Below are 22877 nucleotides of genomic sequence, written 5' to 3'. Positions count from 1 at the left end.
ATGACCTAGGGACAGACCTGTTTGCGGTGGCGGTCCATGAGTTCGGGCACTCCCTGGGCTTGGCGCACTCCTCTCTGAAGCGCTCCATTATGCGCCCCTACTACCAGGGTCCGGTGGGAGACCCTCTGCAGTTCCAACTGAGCTCCGACGACAGGACTGAGATCCAGAAGCTCTACGGTGAGTAGAACTGCACGCGTTCATTGAGGTTACATTTATGCAGTCAGTTCAGGGACGCAATGATCTAAACACAGGAGTTGGTATGGAGAGGTGGCAGGAGGCGAGAGAGCTATTTTGGGGGCTGCAGTAGGCAATTTTGGATCTCAAATATTGACGGGACAGAATATCGTTACAACAATATCGAAGAACAAAATATTGAAAAGTAAGTGCACAGAAGGAGGTAAGAATTTGCTATCCTTAACTCCAAATCTCTATAGCTTGCTGATATAATTATATCTACAAAGTATGAATATGTAGATTAGGTATGGGAAATGTTTAGAAACGTACCTTTCAATATTTCATCCTTCAATATTGTTATAATGACTCTCTGTACGTCTAGATTCTGGATTTGGGAATCCCAGCCTACATCTGTTTTGGGAAAGGAAGCATTGAGGAAAAGCAAGGAAAAACAATCAATGGATGAGAGAGAAAGAGCAGTAGGGGATTGAGTATGGACAGAAGAGGCTGACTGTGAGTGTGGATGGCTGTCCGTGAGATCAGGAAGAGTCCGCAGCTGCGAATGAAAGCGGTTTGTCGCTCTGCTTCATATTTTCCATGCGACATTGGAATAGCAGATCATCTTGACGGCTGTACCGGGAAACTGGCGTTCCCTCCAGTCTGAGGTCATCGCGCCTCTGGAGTGTAAAGTAGTTCTGGAAGTCAAGTAGGACTTTTTTTTACATTGACCTCTATCATTTCTTTATCACCACTGCCTGGCGTGCCTAAATTATTTCCGTTCTTGTATTGTCATCATAAAGCAGTAAGTAATGCTGGCAGGAAGGAGAGGCACACTTCAATTAAAAATATATACCAGCTACAATAGGACAGTTCACATTAAGGTGGCACTATATTTCAATGTGTCATCATAAGACTGTGGTAGTAAATCAGACCATCATTGTGGAAGAGAAATAGTGATCAGAGGAGGCTTCCCAATTTCCCATAATGCAGCCAGTTTGTGCCTCACTTCCGTTTCCTGTGGCTGTCACTCAGACTGCTGACAGAGTGCCCGAAGAGACAAGACAAGGTTCAATCTCAAAATTCTCAGGCGAGGAAGTACATTTTCACTGCTGGACTGTGACGGTGCTGTTAATAACTATATTACATTGATTTGAATTGAATAGCCTTTTTTATAGTGCAACAGCTGCTTCAGAGGAAGTGCCCCAGGCTGACCAGCAGGTGATTTGTAGACTGTTTTTGAACAGCACTTCCGATTTTACCATTCTTAAATCAACTGGGAGTCCATGCCACAGCTTTGCTGCCAGAAGCCTGAAGGAGCGGCTGCACCTCAAGGACTTAAAGACTCTAGGTACATGAAGTAATCCCTGATTAGATGAGCGAAAGTCGATTTGAACCCGCGTGAACTCAGTTGGAGAAGGGCGCTTGCCCACAAGCATATCCCCACAGGCCCAGAACAGACCCACGACTGATCTAATCTTCTTGTATACTATCTCCTCCTTTCTTTGTTTTATTCTCTATCCTTCCCCTTTTCATCCTTTATTATTCTTCTAGCAAGACAGTGGAAAAGGGGACAGCCAAACATATATACCACTTACCTGTATCCTTGACAAGGACAGCCAGTTTGGGCTGTTACCCTGTAATGGTAAAGCAATGGTAACTGTACGTATAACATTTAATAAAATAATCAAAAACAATACTACTCTAAGATAAAAGGGTCCCTTTTTCTGAACCACCAGAAAGGTAATCAACAGGGCCTTGAATTTAAATTGTTCCTTTACCTGCAGTCAATGTAGTTGTTTCAAGCCGACACAAGCGGATTGTTTCTTTGGACAGTCCGTGGACAGTTGAAAATCAGCTGTGCAGCCGCATTTTGAACCAGCTGTAATTTATTTATCAAATATACTGAGGCTTCAAGGTAAGGTGAGGTGATATAATGGGATCACTGAAATAATATCGAGGGACAGAATATCGACCATCAAAAATATCGTTGACAAAATATCGACAGTCAAAATATCGAGTTTCTATCTACAAACAGGTAAGTACAAAAATATCGAGTTCAAAATATCGTTTACAAAAATATAGTTGTAAAAAATATCGTATTTACTAAAAACAGTGTTAAATTAAATTAATATTAATAATTAATTACTAAAATATACTTAAAATTACTTAAATTAACTTATAATAATTAAATAATTAATGAAAGTTAAATAAATATTTTTTTATTTCATATTTATTAAAACATATATATATAGTAACAAAATATAATAAAATAATACCCATAAACTGAAAACTGACCCTGAACCCTAAAAATACCCCTTTACCCAAAAACCCAAAACTGACCCTGAACCCTAAAAATACCCCTTTACCCAAAAACTGAAAACTGACCCTAAACCCTAAAAACACCCCTTTACCCAAAAACTGAAAACTGACCCTGAACCCTAAAAATACCCCTTTACCCAAAAACTGAAAACTGACCCTGTACCCTAAAAATACCCCTTTACCCAAAAACTGAAACCTGACCCTGAACCCTAAAAATACCCCTTTACCCAAAAATCCAAAACTGACCCTGAACCCTAAAAATACCCCTTTACCCAAAAACCCCAAACTGACCCTGAACCCTAAAAATAAAAACGAATTTTTTTACTATCTATATTATATACTTACATATTTTCACTTTCGATATTATTTACAGTCGATATTACTTCACTTACCTTAAAAACGATATTTTGGTTGTCTATATTCTGTCCTGTCGATATTTTGTCCAAACGATATTTTTGACTCGATATTCTGTCCAAACGATATTTTGGAGTCGATATTATGTCTGTGCACCGATATAATCTAATCGAGAAGTTACTCTAGATAGCACAATCTCCTTCTGAGTCTGCGCTGGCAAAACCTTTTGAATCTTTTTTTAGAAATGTCAATGTGCCTAAACAGGTCGCTGTGGTTGCTCGATTCTGTGGCTTAAAGGAGAGACCATGAGTGAACTTTACTCCTATGTTTCTTACCACTGTAGATGGGACCACCCTTGGTATAGGATGGATGGCCAATAGTTGCCCATAAACGTAGCGCAGCTCAATTTCATCCAATTTGCCACATTAGAAAGACATCCCTGGAACCTCTCCACCAAAGAATCGTCGGTCTGCTGAAAAGACAGCATTAACTGAGTGTCGCCTGCATAGGACACTATATTGAAATGTCAGTGTTCTACCACCTTGGACATAGGTGCCACGTAAATATTAAAGAAGGTGGGACTGAGTGCCGAGCCTTGTGGAACCCCTGGAGATGGACGACCTGCACCCTAGCCACCAAAAAAGGATTGAAGTCAATGTTTGGTTCTGCCGACCTCACCTGCTAGCTCCAAACGCTCCAACAGAATATCGTGGGAATTGGTTTCAAAAATCGCTGATGAATCTAAAAGAATCACAACAGTTTTCTTCTCCAGGCCGAGATTTGATTTTACAAATTCTGAGACCTCCAGAAGGGCTAGCTCACTGCTGAACCCGGGGCAAAAACTCAAATGTGTACTATGCAATATGTTGTTGTACGTGGTAAACTGGGAAAGCTGTTTGTTCAGCCGTGTATCCAGCATTGTCCCTAAAGCTGGGAGCAGAGAAATTGGCCTAAAATTGCTCCAGATGGAAGGGTCAGCATTTGACTTCTTCAAGCGAGGTGGGACCTGTGCTACTTTCCAATCACAAGGAACACATCCTGATTCCAATGATTGATGAAACAGCTTATTAATTACGGCATTCACCATTGAAACCACCAATTGAAGAACACAGGTGATCAAGGGTCCTAGTCTGACCCACAACCAGCATTAGAAATAGCTAATTTGGAATCACTCCAAAAAATGGGCTCAAAGGTGTTCAGTAACGGGCCATCCCTCAAGGACCGACCATTAGGGTCTCAGTCAGAAATGCCCACCTTCTTCTGACCATCAAAGTGGGAGTAAATGTAAATGTATAATGTATAAATGTAAATGTATAGGCATTTATATAGCGCACTACTTACCCGTAGGGTCCCAAGGCGCTTCGACCGCTGCGAAACCCTTCCTGGCTTCCCTGAGAGATGGTCCCTTAATGGGTATCTCCAGGGTGAGACCAGGCATCCCCGGCGGTCTGGTGGGGCCGTTAGTGAAGATGAGGCAAGCTAATGCCCAGAGTTGCCGAGTGTGATCGCTGATCAGAGTGGGCACCGAGGCGAGAGAATTATCGAGTCCGCTGACCCTGGTCCAGAAACCTGCCGCGCCGGGAATCGAACCCTGGTCCCGGGCCGTCCTCTGCTCTCGGGTCTGCCGCCTCTAACCAGTGAGCCACACTACTTAAATGGCCGCCACCTTCTTGTGGAAATACAGAGAGATATTGTCGCACAAAGATTGTGAGGCTGGGATTTTCTGTTGATTGGCTGCTGGGGATAGGAAGAATCGAAAAATCTTAAGAATCTCTGTCAACTGAGCTCCAGTAAAAAACTGCGAAAGTTGCACCAAGAAGTGATCAGTTCATACCTGCGGTTGCAGCTTAGCCACTGTTTGGAAGGGGCGATTGGAGAAAATCAGATTAAGTGTGTGGCCCAACCTATGTGTGGGAGCACTTACTTTTTGTTGAAGATTTAGATCTGTCATTGCCTCCATCATAGCACTGGTTGCTTGCAGGCAGGGTCATCTATATGGACATTTAGATCTCCCAATAAAATTAAATTAGAAAACAGGAACGGTGAGACAGTGTTAGCCACTACCACACCCAAATTTGCCCCATATGTTGGCAGATAATAAATTAGTGTTACTGAAAAAGAAAAATTAGGCGGCAATTCTGATAAAGAATATTAGCCCCTCTCTCTCACCCAACACCTCCAAAAATGTTAATTGTGTTAAACCATGATTGGCAAATCACGGCCACGCCTCCTCCCTCTCTGTTCTCTCAGTCTAAGTGGAGAATAGCATAGGCGCCCGGTATGATGAGGGCAATGTCCAGCCCGGAAGATGCACCGAAACATGTCTCAGTAAGGAATAGCGCACTCCATTTATCGTCATTTAAAAGGCCCTACTGCATGCCTACGGAGATAGGGAGGAATCTAGTATTAATCAGACCCGCCTTAATCCGGGTTGCACCTCTACAAGGATCTTGCCATCCCAGTCCTTTAAATCCCTTCTCTTTCTCAAATCTTAAGGGGTCTTCAGCTGAAATTCTTATACTCCTCGTAATCTGTTCATTATTAAGCATTATTGCCCTCACCTGTGGTCAATATGGCTGATAATTTCCCTCCCATAAAATGAGGGGAATATAACAGCCATTCCTGGCCTGCAGGTAAGGGCAGTGACGCTTTTAGCACCTGGTTGCCCCTACCCAAGCAGTGGATTCAGCTTGCTGTGGGCCAGGGGGTAAACGCCTCCCACGCAGCTCCAGCTCTTGTATCATCCGCTCTTTCCCATCCACAATTTAAGAGAAGTGTGAGTGCAGCAGAAAAATATAAACAAGCATTTACAATGCAACGGTCTCGGCTTTGCAAAAGTTAGAGCTATTGGCATTGTAAATGACAAAATTTTTAATATATGTTGGTTTTGAAAACAGATAAATAAATAGCATTGTTATTTACAATGCCAATAGCTCAATCTCTCGCAAATGCGAGACCTATTGCATTTGCAATGCAATAGGGCGCGTATTTACGCAAGTTTGAGCTATTGACATTGCAAATAACAATGCCAAAACCAAAACATAATAAAAAGGTCTCTCACACTACGGGACGGAAGGTGAGAGAACGTAGAATATATAGACAGACAGGCAGGGAGAGAGAGAGAGAAAAAAGCTGAGATGGCTGTCTACTCGCCCCAGGGCAGAGAGTGGGTGTGGAAGTCGCACTGCTACATCCTGTGCTGCACTAGGCACGTGTGAGGGTACCGTGCACTCTGGCTGCCACCACCTGCCATGGACTTGTGCTGGGTGATGGAACTTTCCACCCCCGAGGCCGTGCTATAGGTATTCGGGAGGGAGGGATGCTCGCGCTGCTGGTCCAGAGCTGCACATCTTCACTGCTAATGGCGCTGTGCTGCACCAGTCGCGTGGCGCTATGCTGCACCAGTCGCGTGGCGCTATGCTGCACCAGTCGCGTGGCGCTATGCTGCACCAGTCGCGTGGCGCTATGCTGCACCAGTCGCGTGGCGCTATGCTGCACCAGTCGCTATGCTGCCCCTGTTCAGTGGCGCTATGCTGGACCTGTCCCATGCCGCTATCTTGCACCTATACAGTGGCGTTATGCTGCACCTGTCCCGTGGTGCTATGCTGCACCTGTCCCGTGGTGCTATGCTGCACCTGTCCAGTGGCGCTATGCTGCACCTGTCCAGTGGCGCTATGTTGCACCTGTCCAGTGGCGCTATGCTGCACCTGTCCAGTGGCGCTACCTTGCACCTATCCAGTGGCGTTATGCAGCACCTGTCCCGTGGTCCTATGCTGCACCTGTCCCGTGGTGCTATGCTGCCCCTGTCCCGTGGCGCTATGCTGCACCTGTCCAGTGGCGCTATCTTGCACCTATCCAGTGGCGTTATGCTGCACCTGTCCCGTGGCGCTATGCTGCACCTGTCCCGTGGCGCTATGCTGCACCTGTCCCGTGGCGCTATGCTGCACCTGTCCCGTGGTGCTATGCTGCACCTGTCCCGTGGTGCTATGCTGCACCTGTCCGTGGTGCTATGCTGCCCCTGTCCCGTGGTGCTATGCTGCCCCTGTCCCGTGGCGCTATGCTGCCCCTGTCCCGTGGCGCTATGCTGCCCCTGTCCCGTGGCGCTATGCTGCCCCTGTCCCGTGGCGCTATGCTGCACCTGTCCAGTGGCGCTATGCTGCACCTGTCCAGTGGCGCTATGCTGCACCTGTCCCGTGGCGGTATGCTGCACCTGTCCCGTGGCGGTATGCTGCACCTGTCCCGTGGAGGGGAGGCGCGTGCACTGCTCATCCATACGTGGCACCTGTTCTGTACTCTGCTGAATAGTGCAACATGTTTTCGCTGTAGGAAGACAATAATTAGTGCCATTGTTAAAGACTGTGTTTAGGCTGACTCGGAGAACCCTGCTAGTTTATGAAAACAAGCAATGTCGTGTTCTTGTCTGATGAGCTCTAGCAGAGGGCGGTAGCTTCAGGAGTCTGCAGACAATTGGAATTCAGAGCAGCAAGGAGGCACTTTAACTGGCGTGGGGGACTGCATGAGTTGTTCATAAGTATGGACGATACATCTATCTCTTACGTATTTGTATTAGTTTTGTTGCAGTTTTATATAGCGCCACTCGACCCGGAGGTATCAGAGCGCTTTACATGAGCACCAGTTGCGTTACAGACGGACACATTCATTATATTAGACATGGGGAGATTAAGTTGCATGACACACAGATGACTTGAAAGTTTTTTTTTTTTTACAGATGTTACTATTGCTCAAATGCCCTTACTTATTTTTTTTTAAACATTTCTGTCCTTCCTGTATCAAGTTTTTTAGATTAATCCTCTCAAATTCCCTTAGCCAAGACTGAAGCAAAGCCTGTCCAAGCGGAAAGAGAGAAACTAGTGGAACACTGCACTAACCCCCTTGAGACCCGTCTTAAAAGTAAGATGCAGGCCCCCTCATGTCTCTATATATAAAGAAGATGTATACATGAATATAAGTTACACATAAGCTGCATATATATTTAACATTGTTCCATCCATGCTATAAATGATATATAAATAATCATATATATATATATCTACACGCACACACAACTATAATATTTATCTGCATGCATTTACTGACATCTACAAAAATCTAGACACAAATACACTGAAAACAATGGTGCTAAGAAAAAACGACCCACGTTTAGAAGCACGAAAACACACATGTATAATCCCAGAGGCCTGCTCCGCGATTTTAGGCTGCAGTCCTCTCTTGGCCAGTTAGTGACTGCTCCGGCGCATTGTTAAGAAACCGGCATGCTTTCTCGGAAGACTATTCGTCACAGCCCTTGCCGGACTCACGTCGTAATCTTGCCCCAGAGATACAATTAAAGCTAAATGAAGTGAGGGCCGTTAATATTGCGCTGCGAGTTAAGCAACTAGGCTGGATTTCACCGTATGCACGCACCGTCATTAAAAAGGCACATGTTTTAATTATGAATAGTTAGGGCTGCGAGTGAAGCCAGTCCTGCCGGTGCTGGCGCTTTGATTTATGGCTGGTGGCATTCCCAGTACTGGCGGCACTTTCATGTGGAAAGAGTGTTGTTTAGGACTAGACTGAATAAGAAACACTTTGGCTATTAAGAGTGCGAGTTGCTTGTGTCATAACTTGCAGACACAGAGCAGGACAAAGCACCGTTTTCGAATACGTGAGTATCAATAAACAATGCTGAGTTTGAGTTATCATTTGGTGGCTTTTGGAAACGCACTGTTGTTTCCCTTGTGTTTGTGTGTGTGTGCGTGTGTTAGGCGAGGGGGTGATAACTGTTCTGTTTATTGACCTGCATCTAAAAAAGCTGTTCTCATGGCGCTAAGATCGTGCAAGGGCTCGTATTAACTGTCCCCCTACGCTTCCTGGGGGAGACTGGAAAGGACAGAACCAACCGGGACAACGGCTCGGCTTCAGCTGGCATCTGTACGTGGGATTTGCAACTAAGACAGCCAAAGGGGGTAACCTGCATAATTTGCATAACACAACAATCCTATTTTTAAAAGACACGCTTTTACACTATTTTATCTAAAGACGAACGGAATGTTTATATCACTACGGCCCGCAGGAAAGACTCAGCCCGTTTGGAACAATTAATGACACAATTAATGGCAGCCTACCCGCCCCGCCCCAGCCCCAGCCCCTATTCAGGTCTCTGTTACTAGAAAAACATACCTGGTGTACGCCCTTTTGATTTCACGGCTGCAGGCGCCTTTCTTTTTACAACAACTTGATTCGTGTAGTGTCCCGGAAAAACTGTGCTGCCAAGCTCATGCATACGTCACGCTCCCAAGCTTGCCTTAACCAATTAGGAAGCTTAATAATTTACGGAGGCGAAACTTCGAAAGGAGGGCCAGCAATTGCCACCCCGCACTGTACGCCAACACTGCCCATTATTGTGAATGAAGATTTACTGACCGCGCCCTGGGCCATTTCATAATCGCCCCATTGTAAAGCCATACACTGCAGTGGTATGCAGACACTCCCACAAAGCAGATGTTACCGCCTCGTCGCTGGTGCCTCTAGGCGCCCGGCCCAGCGCCGCCTAGCTAGCACATGTGCAGCCTGCAGAAAGACTGCGCACCAAAACATATTTTACATACATCGTTTCTCGGGGGAGCACCAAACAGCGAGCACTTCTTTCAAAGCTGCTCAATGGTGTTAATCCCCTCCGCTCCTTAACACCAGCCGCCACTGCCGTAGACTGTCTAACATTACTCGCGGTGGTTTTTTCCGCCCTATCCTTTTCCCCTATGGCTGCTAGTTCTCTCGTGGCCTTCTCCGCCCTTGGGCCTCATCCCACAGCCGCCATCTTACCTCGCCACTTGCAGATCGCAGACTCCACACTGTGTAAAAGTAACAGACGCAGCTGAAACGGTCGACTGCCTACCACCTCGGCTCGTCAGTCTAGGACCCGCCCAGCTTTGCGCTAATTGGCAACGGAAGAAAATATTGAGCTTCAATTGGTGAGTTGGTATTTGGTGATAACTGTCTGTCACTCTCTTTCTCGATTTTAATTCGCTTCAAGACTAAAAGAAACGCATTAGAGGCATAACAAAAATAACAATGGTAGGAGTATTGGAAAAGTAAACGGATTTCTCTTGGAAAACACAATTTGGAGCCAAGCAGCTCCTCAAAGACAGGACAGCGCGGGACGCTGGGGTCTTCTGAGGGGAACGGGAGCAGCAATACTACGTCCATCCCGCAACAGAGATGTTAGCAATGACGAAAAACATCCCTGTGTAAAAAAAAAAAAAAAAAGCAAACGCCCACAATGACCCACCTCCGAATGACGAAAAAAGGGGCGGGGCTTAAAAAAAGACCCAGAAACGCCCCCGAATCGCGTCGAGGCGGGCCCTGAACTCAGTGACGCTCCTCTCCTCCAATGGCTGGCCAGCATTTACGAGGCCAGCCAATTGAGAAGAGGGGCGTGTTCAGCCCCCATACTACAGACAAAAGATTTCGGCTCCGCCCACTGCTTACGCAGTGCGACGGTAGCCGAAACCTAAAAAACAATACAACCAGTACTGGCCAATAAGGGAAGGAACGTAAGGGGGCAGCACTGCGCGTCATAGAGAGCAGCTTGCGACAGAAGAGAGAGAGCTGCGCAGGCGCTGTTCATCCCCTCGCCCATAGGGGAGGGGCTTCACCCCAGGGGACAGGGGTCAGGGGAAGGGCAGTGAAGCAGAGCACACAAGGGGGCAAGGAGCTGGCCGCCTGGGAATGCTCTCTTGGTTACTATGGCAGCGAAATGAGCATTCTGATTGGCTGGCCCAACGTTCGATAAAGGGGGTTAATATTCAATACAAAATGGTTAATTCTTTCTCCCTACCAGCACCTCCTCCTCAAACTTTCAGGGCCAAACAGTTTTTACGAGTTTTCGGTTTGCATATTGTCTTGTTGAGTCTCCTTCTGCGATTGTACTTTCCGTTCGGTTTAATAAATTGAAAGTTTAGGCACCTTTTACAAGAAACAGTTGTTTTACTGAAACTATTTTCTCGACACTAAAAGGAATGCAGTGTTAGCCAGAAATAATACATTTTTTTCCCTTAAACAAATGCAGTCTTTCCAAGACATAGTTGGTTGTTTTCTTAACCACTGAGGCCTCATGCTCGGGTCATTTATCCTACAACACAGAAAATCCCATTAAATGAGGCACAATTAGTTTGACAAATTCCAGTCCATGATCAATCTTACGCATTACTTTTCCTCACAGACATCCTCCAGACCAAGGCTTGTTTCCTGAGAGCATGTCTGCACAGCAGAAGCTGAATTGAATTGACTTCAAAAGAAACAATAAATCGACCCTTTTATAAAAATTCTCAAAAAGCTGTTCTTATCGACAAATGCAGCTCTTTACCTGAGGATTAATTTATTTTGGGGCCAGATTATAAAATACTTTGTGAAATCTCTATTGCTCAGAGCTTAATAAAGACAAAGGGGCCGAATCACAAAAGCAAGGGCGAGTACTTGAATTAGTGCATTACTTCACATCCTCTCAAATGCCTTCGTGAATTGGCCCCTTAACATCTCAAATGGTAACATTCAGGATAATCAGTGCAGCCAGAGAGGTGCATTGATTGCACTTTTACTAATAGGGAGTTGACCATTTTGGGCCTATTTACAAATGTGTGAGTATCTAAGATAAAATCAGCCCTTTTTCTTAAATAAGCCCTTAGCAAGCTGAGTGGGTGAAACACGTGCTGACTGCGTAAACGTTAGTGGGTTCTAATGCAAGCAAGGAACATTGGGGCATATTATCAAGGACTGGTGTTAAAATTATCGCAGTGTTATCGGCAGGAAACTGCCGATAAAGCAGTGATAATGGGCTTGAGAATACGCCCTTGTTAATTCCCATAGAAGCCCATGTTCACATCAGAACATGGGCTTCTATGGGAATTAACAAGGGCGTATTATCAAGCCCATTATCGCCGTTTTATCGGCAGTTTAACACCGGTCCTTGATAATATGCCCCAGAGTCTCATCATTTTTGTTAAAAAGACCGGTAATTGGGGTGTATTGGGCCCCTCAGGCCCCTGGGCCTGGACGCCAAGGCACCTGCTGGGCTACTCTTAGCTCCTCCCTGTCTTTCGATCTGCACAGTGATGCACTCAAAGTTCTAAAGACGATGGTACAGAAACAAACTATTTCCTGAAGATTTGAGTCTTTAGCGCCTCAGGAGGGACAGGTGGGAAATGCATTGAAGGGACAGCTAAACCCAATACGAATACAAATGTAATTTGCACCAATGAAATATAACAAACAAATAAACATAAGCTTCAGTGGTAAACTTGAGGGGATCCCCTCCTGGAAAAGCAGATGGAAGGTCCCCGAGACGCATTCAGGAGCTTTCAGGCCAGGGGCCCGCCGCCCATGCATAGTGTGAGCCACCCAGTTCCCCGCCCATAGGGAGCTTCAAGGGCTAATGTTACAGCACTGATATTCTCCTTACTATAAAGAAACAAAGGATGGACACGTTATGTACCTTGGGAAGGGATGCAGGTTTGGCTGGGGACTGCTAAGAAGCTAGCAGCAGTGGCAGCCGGCACCGATCAGAGGTGGAGGGTGCAGGGGAGGGGGGGGGGCAGGTATTATTAAAAAAAAATAACAACAACTTACTGTATCGTCGCAGTGTCTCTCTTCTACATTAGGACTCTGCTGGCGCCCAACAGGAACCAGGAAGACCCCAGGCTTCTCTCACCAATCCCCATGCTGCAATGCAGCGTTGTGATTGGCCTGAGCGCCATGGATCGGTGCTCAGTCAGGGAATGGGGGCCTGGGCATGTTCTCCATGTAGGCTGGCTGTAATGCAGCATATATGGAGAATGTGCAAAGCGCGCTTGACTGTTTTGGCCGGCACCAGAGGGCAGTCATTGAGCACTTGGAGTTGGCAAACAACTCATCCCCTGCCCTGAGAGCAAAGCACCCCACCGGCAAAGCAGCACAGAAACATAAAATGATACTAAATTTGTTATATAATGATATTAACTTTGTTATTAACATTTTATGTTTCCTTTATTTACAGTGCTTAACAGCAGTGTGGCGACGGTCCTCCGCCTTAGCGGCAGTGCTTAATTTGTAAAATATTAAGTGCCAGGGTTCTGACCAGGAGGCTCCTGCAGCTTGCACCACCCATCGCCCTTGTCATCACTGCCAAAACAACTACTAACCATCTCTCTCGCATGTAAATGCGATAGTTCAGATTATTACAGGTCTCAAAAGCTAAAGGAATGGCTTGAGAGGCAGGCATTAGCATTTTTTTATGTATATTGTTTTCCTAAACAACTGTTATACTGCTCATCTCTAAATTATATGAGCAGTGCCACCTTGTGGCAGACTGCCCTAAGTGTGGTGTTGACAATTAGGTGCTGGTGCAGAGCACCGGAAACTAATTAAGTGTTGGTGCTCAGCACCAGAAAGCTCCGGCTCAAATTAAGCATTGCTAGCGAGGAGACACTACTGGTTAGCAGAGTGTTTAGGTCTCAATGTACCCAGACAACTAGAGATGGTGGTTCTTATTTCCTTTTTCTGGTCCAAATTAGCATTCTCTAGAAGCATAGAAGGGACAAGCATTGAGGAAGCGAAGAACTTGGGAATTTGGATGAATCCCTCCCTCACGTATGATGGCCACATTAGGCGTCTTGTGGGCAAATGTTTTGGAGTCCTAAAGACCCTAAATAAAACCTTAGACCTACTGCCCCTAGCGGCCAGAAGGACTTTAACACAGGCACTGGTGACCTCGCGGTTGGACTATGGAAACGTTCTGTTCCTGGGGGCAACCGAGGGCAGCCTGGGTCGCCTCCAAGTCATCCAGAACTCCGCCGCCAGGTTGGTGTTGAGAAGACCTAGGAGAGCCAACTCGCAGAAGGCGCTGGCTGCGCTTCATTGGCTGCCTGTGAAGAAACGGGTGCGGTTCAAGTGCCTCCTTTTCTGTCATCGAATTGTCTGGGATAGGTCGCCCGAATATTTAAAGGATCTAGTCAGCCGTTATGAACCCTCCAGGACCCTCCGGTCAGAGGGGACCGGACTGCTGACAGTCCCCAGGATTAGGAAGGCCAGAGTAGGTGGACGTTCTTTTGCGCTCCACGCAGCTCAACAATGGAATAAACTTCCCTTGGCCATGAGACTGGAGAGCAGTGAAGTTCGGTTTAGGGCCCTGCTGAAAACACACTTATACACTGCATAGTCCACAGGATCTCTTTCATGCTGTTTCATTGTTAGCTTCAGCGCGGGGACATGCCGCAATGGCATTACTGAGCGCTTTACAAGCTCTTTATTATTATTGTCAAATCCAATAAGTCTGGGTTTAACCATTTTAGAGAAACACTTGGGAAAGTGTCAGCAAAAGAAGGCAGAGAGGGCTTTAGTTGTAATGTACTTCCTAATGCAGTTCAATGCAAACACTAGTGTAAACACCAGTGTAAAGATGGGAGGATATATCCAAACAGCAAATAGCATTAGGTAAGAGAAGAATACTGCACTGGGCTGAGTTAAGGCGCGATTGAAGTCTACAGCCAATAGCTGAAGGAGGCGGATCGGCGACAGCCAGTGGCTGAAATGAGCGCCCCAAAGCCCATTCTATATATATTTTTAACAAAAGGCCTGTTAATAGCTGCAGTGTCAAAACTCACAGCTAAAAGTCAGTTAATGGCAAAGAAGATGGTGGAATCCTCACATAGAGCCTCATCTACATTTTGGAACAAGTACAAAAAGCTTTGACATATATATGCACTACAATAAAGGTAGGAAAGACAAAGAAGTTCACTTCTAGGTGCAGTTCACTTCTAGGTGCTACATTTTGAGTTATGGACCAGAGACATTATTATAACAAGCATTTGCACTGCAATAAGCCTTACATTTGTGAGAGTTTAAGCTATTGGCACTGTAAATGACAATGCCTTTTATTTATCTGTTTTACTAATTAACGCATAAATTAAAGGCATTGTCCTTTACAATGCCAATAGCTGAAACTCTTGTGAATGCGAGACATAGTCAAAGAAGCGGCTGCCATTATCCTGGCTTCTCGGCACGTGAAAGCACGCATGGGCCGCTGAATGTTGCAGGAAAGCATGTCGTGCCTGCAGAAGGAAAAACAAATTAAAGAAAATAGTGCTTACAGACTAAAAAAGACGAACAGAGTAACAACCAAAGTAAAAGGGCTAGTCCTCATGGGAGGTTGCAAATGAAGACAAAGCGGTCCTAAGGAGGGACTAACAAGCCTATTGACAAATAAGAAGCCAGCATTTACGAAGGACAATGACACAAACCAATGACAAATGTGGACGTAAAGTGGGGGGTGTTCTATTCCATACTCCAATACCGCATGCTGCAGAGCAGCGCATGCTCGGTCGGGCTCAACCTAAAAAGGACAAGAGAATGCAGGCAAACAAACCAACTTCAAATCTCTTTCTCTAGAGGGCAAATGTAAAACAGCCATCTTACAGGCCAAGACTGCAGAATTGTCTATTGTGTCGTTCACATTATCATCTGCCTTCTGCAGCTTACAGCATGTGCAATGGGTATGCCACCATCAGTCATTGGGTAACTTTCCAATAGGTGACAGCATTCAGCTCCTTCACAAAGTAGTTCCCTCCAATGCCATGGATTTCAGTGGCAATGCATGCTTTTAGGCATAATAATATTTTTTTTTGGTTTTAGCAGCACCCAAACAATAATGCTTATAAACCCTTGACAAAACAAAACAAGCACTGACAAAGCCAAAAGGCTGGCAGCCAAACTAGAACTATCGACTTTGAAAAATGCTTGTTCAGAAATATCCATCAGAGGTGCAATAGTACAAAAGTGGGTTTGAGCAATTCATAAAGGTCCAGGAAACAAAGACAAGTGGGAATAAATGGACGTGTTTTACACCCAGGTGTTTGTCTCAAGTCTTGCAGAGAGCAGAATCCTTTCAGATGACAAATTTCAAACCAGCTGCAGCATCCAGCTGACTTGTATTCAGAGTGAACATGTGAACACCTTACAGGATCTGAAAACTAGCCTGCGGTCACTCAGCACACTACGAAACGCTACTAACATTCTTCCTGATGTTGAATTCTGGCAAAGAAACAAAATGTGTTGAGTGCAGACTGCCTCCAGGTCCCTGACATTGAATGTGGGGCCACACTTCTGCAGTAAGCTGTTATAAAGATCTGGCCCTCTGGGTCCTTTGCTATGCACATCAATCCATGGAAGCCCCTTCCACTGGTCCTCCCTCTCAACTCCAGGAGGATCCACACAGGGTGCTCAAGGTAACGCTAGCACTATTAGACTCTCGCTTCGTTGACATATAGCCACGTCCCTTCTGCGTTGAACAACTGCATGGCCGGGTGCCCAAATACCTAATCCAGTAACACGGCACAGAGTTCTGGGCTTGAAGCCCAACGAGGCTGGAGAAGGTTGCAGCAACTTCACCAGGGACCATCACTCATGCTCACACCGTTCAGTTCACGCATGTGGAACCGCGTCTTCTGCTCTGCTCTCCCAAGCGGCAGCCATTTCACGGATTGGTTTTTGGAGGCGCTGACCCTTAATTTTACAGAACAGATGTGCAAATTTCCAACATTGTTAGCTTCATGATTTGAAAGAACTGAAAGGAGGAGGAACTGTTTTCCACTGGGCAATGGTTTGTTGTGCCTTTTCATACTGAGGAGAATTCACAGATTCTGCCTTTTGTTCAATGATTGAATTAAAGGAAGTGTAGGTTTCAAACCTGCATTTCTGCCGCCATTTTGGTAATCCCATGATACAGGCTATGGCCAATTGGAACATAAGGGAATACAGAGTATGTTCAAAAATAAAATAACCTAACAGCAAGATTTCAGAGAGATCCACGTTAAAAGCCGGTTATGAGAGAGCAAGTCCGACAGAGAGAGAGAAAGAAAGAAAGAGAGTTAGAGTGTGTGTTTGAGGGAGAGAGACCGAGAGGGAGAAAGAGCGTGTGCATGAGAGAAGACGAAAGAGAGACAGAGAGAGAGAAAGAGAGACAGAGCGAGGGAGAGAGAGAGACAGAGAGATACTGAGAGAGAGAGACAGAGAGAGAGAGAGAAACTGAGAGGGAGCTGGAGAGTGTGCATGAGAGAAGACGAAAGAGAGAGAGAAAGAGAGACAGCGTGAGAGAGAAAGAGAGAGCGAGAGAGAGACATAGAGATACTGAGAGAGAGGGAGAGAGACAGAGAGAGAGAAAGAGAGACAGAGATAGAGAGGGAGACAGAGAGAGAGACAGAGAGAGAGAGAGAGACAGATAGACAGAGAGGGAGAGACTGAGTGACAGACAGAGCGAGAGAGAGAGAGACAGAGAGAGACTGAGAGAGAGAAAGATAGACAGAGCGAGAGAGAGAGAGAAAGATAGACAGAGCGAGAGAGACAGAGAGACTGAGAGAGAGAGAAAGATAGACAGAGCGAGAGAGAGAGAAAGATAGACAGAGCGAGAGAGACAGAGAGACTGAGAGAGAGAGAGACAGAGCGAAAGAGAGAGAGAGACAGAGAGAGAGAGACAGGGGGAGAGAGAGAGAGAGAGAGAGAGAGACTGAGAGGGAGAGGGAGAGAGAGGGAGAGAAGGACTGAGAGGGAGATAGGGAGTGTGTGCATGAGAGAGGTCGAGAAAAAGACAGAGCGAGAGAGAGACAGAGAGAGAGAGAGAGAGAGAGAGAGAGACAGAGACAGAGAGAGAGAGAGAGAGAGACAGAGACAGAGAGAGAGAGAGAGAGAGAGAGACAGAGACAGAGACAGAGAGAGAGAGAGAGACAGAGACAGAGAGAGAGAGAGAGAGAGACTGAGAGGGAGATAAAGAGTGTGTACATAAGAGAGAGGACAAGAGAGAGAAAGAGGTAAAGCGTATGTGCATGAGAGAGAGAGAGAGAGAGAGGGCGATAGTGTGTGCATGAGAGAGAGAGCTAATGAGTCATGGACGCATCTAAATATCAGGCGCTGCCAGAACCACTCTGATCCCGCTTGGAACATGGAATTACAAGGTGCTGTAACTGGATGTTCTGCCAGCAAAGTGTGCGCCTCGAAGCCCGGACACAGTATCCCTCCGGTGCACTGTGAAAGGAAGCGCATATGTTTTTCACAAAACGTGACGTCACAGCAATAGAAAGTTCTGCTATACATTGGGTTAAACATCAATGATCTGTTCCTCTTTAACTCGAAAATACAAGTTTTCGATTATGCTCCTATCCAAACCCATAATCCTGTTTAGCCCCATCTGACCTAATAGCAGAGGCATGTAGACTATAAGATATTTTGCCTTTCCAGGCCACCATACCTGTAGCAGCTGGGCTACCTTTATTTTTATGCTCACCTACTTGCTCCATGGTTTCTTCATGATCACTGAGAGGACATCCTTCAGTCAACCAGGGCTGTAGCAGTGCTTTTAAATATTCAGGGCCCGATTCACAGAACTAACTTAAGACAAAATCCTAAACTTACTAAAATTCTGGTATTCACAGAAGGCACTTACTCATTTCGGTATTCACAGAAGTTAGGAGTCCTAACTTTAGGACTCATAATTGCCTTCTGTGAATACGAAAGCCTTAAAGTTGGGATTTTTCTCAGGTTAGGACTAGTAAAGTTAGGAGTCCTAACTTTAGGACTCCTAAATGCCTTCTATGATTACCGAAAGTCTTAAAGTTAGGATTTTTCTCAGTTTAGGATTTATGGTGCTATATATCGGCCATTCTTGGTTGGGTCTTGGCACCTACAGACTAATTGTTAAAGTCAACATCTGCTGTTCTGGATGACCTTGAGGCTTCCCCTTTCGATGCATGTTGTGATGTCATGACACTTTGATAGACCCCCACCTCTGGCTGTTTCATATTGTAATCCTCCCGGCTGCCCAATATTTCAAACGATAAGTGTGCTATAAATCTAATGCGTCCATTGTGTCTTCTGTCTGGGTGTATCGTCTTTAGCAGTGTGGGTCTTTCTGACTGCAGTTACCTGGACCAGCATGTCTACTCTAGCTTCAGACCCACAGCCTTTCTTACTCAAGGAGTTCTTATTGCATTGTAGGATTTAAGGGTTCTATAGGTTATTCTGACAGGACATAACACTGGGCCCGATTCACATAATGAACTTAAGACTCAATCCTAAACTTACTACTATTTTGGTATTCACAGAATGCACTTACTACTTTTGACATTCACAGAATGAATTTAAGACTCAATCCTAAACTTACTACTACTTTTGGTATTCACAGAAGTTAGGATTTTGTCTTAAGTTTGTCTTAAGAAAACTTAAGACAGACTTAAGACAGACTTAAGTTAGGATTTTGTCTTAAGTCTGTCTTAAGTCTGTCTAAGTCTGTCTTAAGTTTGTCCTAAGTCTGTCTTAAGTTTGTCTTAAGTCTGTCTTAAGTTTGTCTTAAGTCTGTCCTAAGTCTGTCTTAAGTTTGTCTTAAGACAAATTTCAGACAAAATCCTAACTTCTGTGAATACCAAAAGTAGTAAGTTCATTCTGTGAATGCCAAAAGTAGTAAGTGCATTCTGTGAATACCAAAATAGTAGTAAGTTTAGGATTGAGTCTTAAGTTCATTCTGTGAATCGGGCCCAACACTATGTTTATGTATAAACTAGATCGGGACACATCAAGGCAATATAAAGAACCAACCAGATGCTGATTCCACATTTGGTTTTTAGAAAGTGAAACTGATAGACAATTCGTGATCTTGACCCTTAAAGCTAGCGGATTAACAGGCTGTGCAAGAAAGGGCACATTAGCTTTCTGATAGGGCCATGGATTCCGAGACAGAAGATCTGACAGTCAGCTAATGAAATATTGCATATTTTGAGTATCATTGGGCAGTCCTCTGATTTTAGCAAAAGACACAACATATTTTCTCCTTCCAGGGAGCAGAGATCCTGACTCAACACTGCAACCTGAGGCGACCTCCCTCCTCCCCGACCTGCCAGCGTTGCCACGAGAGCGCCCAACGACAAGGTGAGCAAAGGGAGCAGAACAGACTGCCAGTAAGGGTAAGAGGGAGGAGTGAAGGTGATGTAAAGCAAGATAAAATGATACATTGAGAGGGATGAGGAAGAAGGAAGAGTGAAGACTGAGACATTAAGGAAGGAGAGGGGAGTTTAGCAACAGACCTGGTGTAGATTGCCATTCATCACGGTACGGATTGCTCCATTGTTTTTCTCAACGTTGATTTGTGTCTGTCAATCTCACTCTGTTGGGCTCTCAGGGTTTTATGATAGCCCCAATGACCCCAGTGAAGCCTCCTGCCTGAACATCTTATCTTTAGGGTACTCTTCCATGATACTGTACTCGGTCGTTCCTGGAGAATTTAATGACGCCTTTAGGCATCTTGATGTGTGTCATAGCTAAGTTGAAATGTCTGCTGCCCGGTGACCCTTATGGTGAAAGTTCTGAGGTTTTGAAGTGGGGGAGGAGAAAACCCCAATCATGGTCCTGGATTGTCATATTTTTATTATTGTTGTTGCACACTGAGTCTTGCTAGTGCACTTGAATGTGCCGCGAGGTTCCAGGCTCAGAGGTTTAATTCCTACCAGGTTGGGGGCCAAAATTACAGATGATAGGACATGTTTTGCATCCTCTCTGGGGATGATAAGAACCAAGTGGAGTGCTTGGAAGTTGTAAGGGGTCCCAGAAAGGATGTTTCTATTGTTTTCCCATGAAACAGATGTTAAGATTGCCAGTTGTAGGGAAACATCCTTTACAACGCAACTTTTACCACGCAGTGCTTTTACATCACAACTTTTACAACGCAAACCATTACAACGCATTGCGCTGGGGGGCGCTCTAGGATAGGGAATAGATTTAATTTACTATCCAACACCTTCCCTACTATCCACGGGGACTGGAGTTGAAATAGTAAATTAAACTATTTACTATCCAGCACCCCAAAGCGCTATGCGTTGTAACAGCATGCGTTGTAAAAACCGCAATGTAAAAGCATGCGATGTAAAAGCATGCGTTTTAATATCATACATCCCCAGTTGTAGTATGCGAGAGGACAGACTGCCATGTCAGCTGCATTGACAGAAGAATAGGGTGCTCCAGTTTGGGCGCCCCCTCGGGACTCAGTTTGGCAGCTAACAGTGGATCCTTGAACTCCATCAGCCTGGTCATTATTTATTAACAAGATGGAGGAGTAGTGTACAATTATGCTTCTCAGTCATGCTGTGATGCATCTTACTCAACCACCCTCTAGAGAAAAGGTATTTTTTTGTTGTGCTGGAAGGTTATCCTGAAGAAAGGCAGTGATCTTTGTGTTCAGAATTTAAGAACAGTGAAGGAGTGAAGCGAAGGAGAGCTGATGTAGCACGCCTTGAATCATATCCCAATAGTGTGTGAATGCCTGTTTGTACTGAAATTTGAGTTTAAAATAAATGTAGGACAAAAAACCTGATAGTTGCCATCATTGCATAAATATTTCAGATGCTAATGTCTCTGAGTAAATGTGCTTACAATTTTTACAGCTCCTAACATTGACCACTTCTAGGCACAGCTCATTCATTTGGGTTGATGACAATTCTTTGGTAGGGGAATCAGGAACGGTGAAAAGATGTTCTGAGCATTAGCTCAAACATAATTTTATTACAAGAGCGATCCTCATCGACTAAGTTATTTGGCAATACCTGTTGCTGAACCCCCTGAAAATGCCCACAAACTCACCTTTTGAAACTGGCAGCCCAGATGAACAAGCACTGTGGGAGGGCAAAGCAGGAGCCATTTATCTGGCAGATATTTAGTAAAAGTTTGCCAAGTACATATCTGATTTCATCTGAACCTCATAGTCTTTATTACCTGGTAGACTTGTTGACTAGACCTTTAGTTTTGGCCATGATAACAAAAGGAGAGCCAAAAGTCCTCTAGAGAGCCGTGTGGAACATCTGCTTTTGAACAGCTGGATTGAGTGTTAAGGAAGCTCACTATAAGTACAATAAACCTCAGTTTTGTCTTGTCCTCTGTCATGCCAGTGGCTCCTCCCTTTGTAGGATGTAGCAGGACACAGTCCTTCACCCAATGGTGAGGGATTGGCATTACTCTTGTGCTCTCAAGCGAACCATTCCATACATTTGCTCCGGTTTCTTTGTGATCCGGGTTAGCTGTGGTCATTAGTGGGGGCAGGAGGGTGGCTACGTAAACTCAAACAAATGATGGGTGGGATTAACAGATTAGGTATTGTTACATAGCAGGGATACGGTTTCAGAGAAGAGGGTGGGAATATGAAATGAAGTGTGGGCATTTTGGAGAAATTTAGTGATAGAGATTATGGCAAGCATGCACATGAGTAAGAGTAGACTGCACTGTGAGAGACAAGGCATGCAGACGATGGACAGTAAGGAGAGGGACATTCGAAAAAACCAAAATGAGCCAACATTCGGACAGATAGAAATACATTAGGCGATTGAGGCAAACATGCATGCAATTTATTGTAGGCGTTGCTCCAAGATAGGAAGCATGCAAAAGATCGAGCAAAGGAGAGGGTCATTAGACCAAAACAAGGAGAGGTCAAAATCAGACGTTTTAAGACAGGGTCAATATATAATGCAGGGTTTTAGGAATATAGAGGTGTCCTTTTGAGATATTATTCAATCTAGGGAGGCAGAACTGTAGAAAGAAACAGCATTATTTGCATGTGAGATAGTGCTATATTAGGTTCTGGACTGGTGAATGCTCTGTCTCCTGCTAGGTTGCCTCTGGACGGCTGCCTCCCAAAGCGCAGCTGACCAGCTCAGGGTTGGTAGTGTATAATAATGACCCAATGCAAATAGATGGACATAGCAGGAGTTTCAATACAAGTGTGCCCTATCAGGAAACAGTGAAGTACTATCCCTGTAACAGCAGTATCAGGCAAAGCAGTAATTGCTTTATACCATTTTTTATTATTCCATAATGTGACCAGACTTTTTCTCTGAATAAAACCTTTTGCCCTTTTTCATAGCTAGTGTGATGCACTGGCCTCTTTCGTGTAAAGTTCTGTCGTTTTGTGAGACCCAGAAGCCGGCACTAGCATCCCTGGTGCATGTTGAGTGCATGTAGAGAGAGCATGT

General features: G+C 45.1%; 1 protein-coding gene across 1 annotated transcript in view; it reads left to right on the top strand.

Moving 5' to 3' along the window:
• Positions 1 to 22877, top strand: part of LOC144789783 (matrix metalloproteinase-17-like) — a 184089-nt gene that overhangs the window by 69959 nt on the left and 91253 nt on the right. Inside the window, exons 5-6 of the mRNA XM_078665354.1 lie at positions 1 to 177; positions 19701 to 19791. Of these exons, the coding sequence (XP_078521480.1) occupies positions 1 to 177; positions 19701 to 19791 (268 nt within the window). The remainder of the gene's footprint in view (positions 178 to 19700; positions 19792 to 22877) is intronic.

Source organism: Lissotriton helveticus, chromosome 1_1, assembly GCF_964261635.1.
Source record: "Lissotriton helveticus chromosome 1_1, aLisHel1.1, whole genome shotgun sequence".
Taxonomy (NCBI): Eukaryota; Metazoa; Chordata; class Amphibia; order Caudata; family Salamandridae; genus Lissotriton; species Lissotriton helveticus.
The sequence above is the reverse complement of the archived record's forward strand: the minus strand, read 5'-3'. Positions and strand labels throughout refer to the sequence as shown.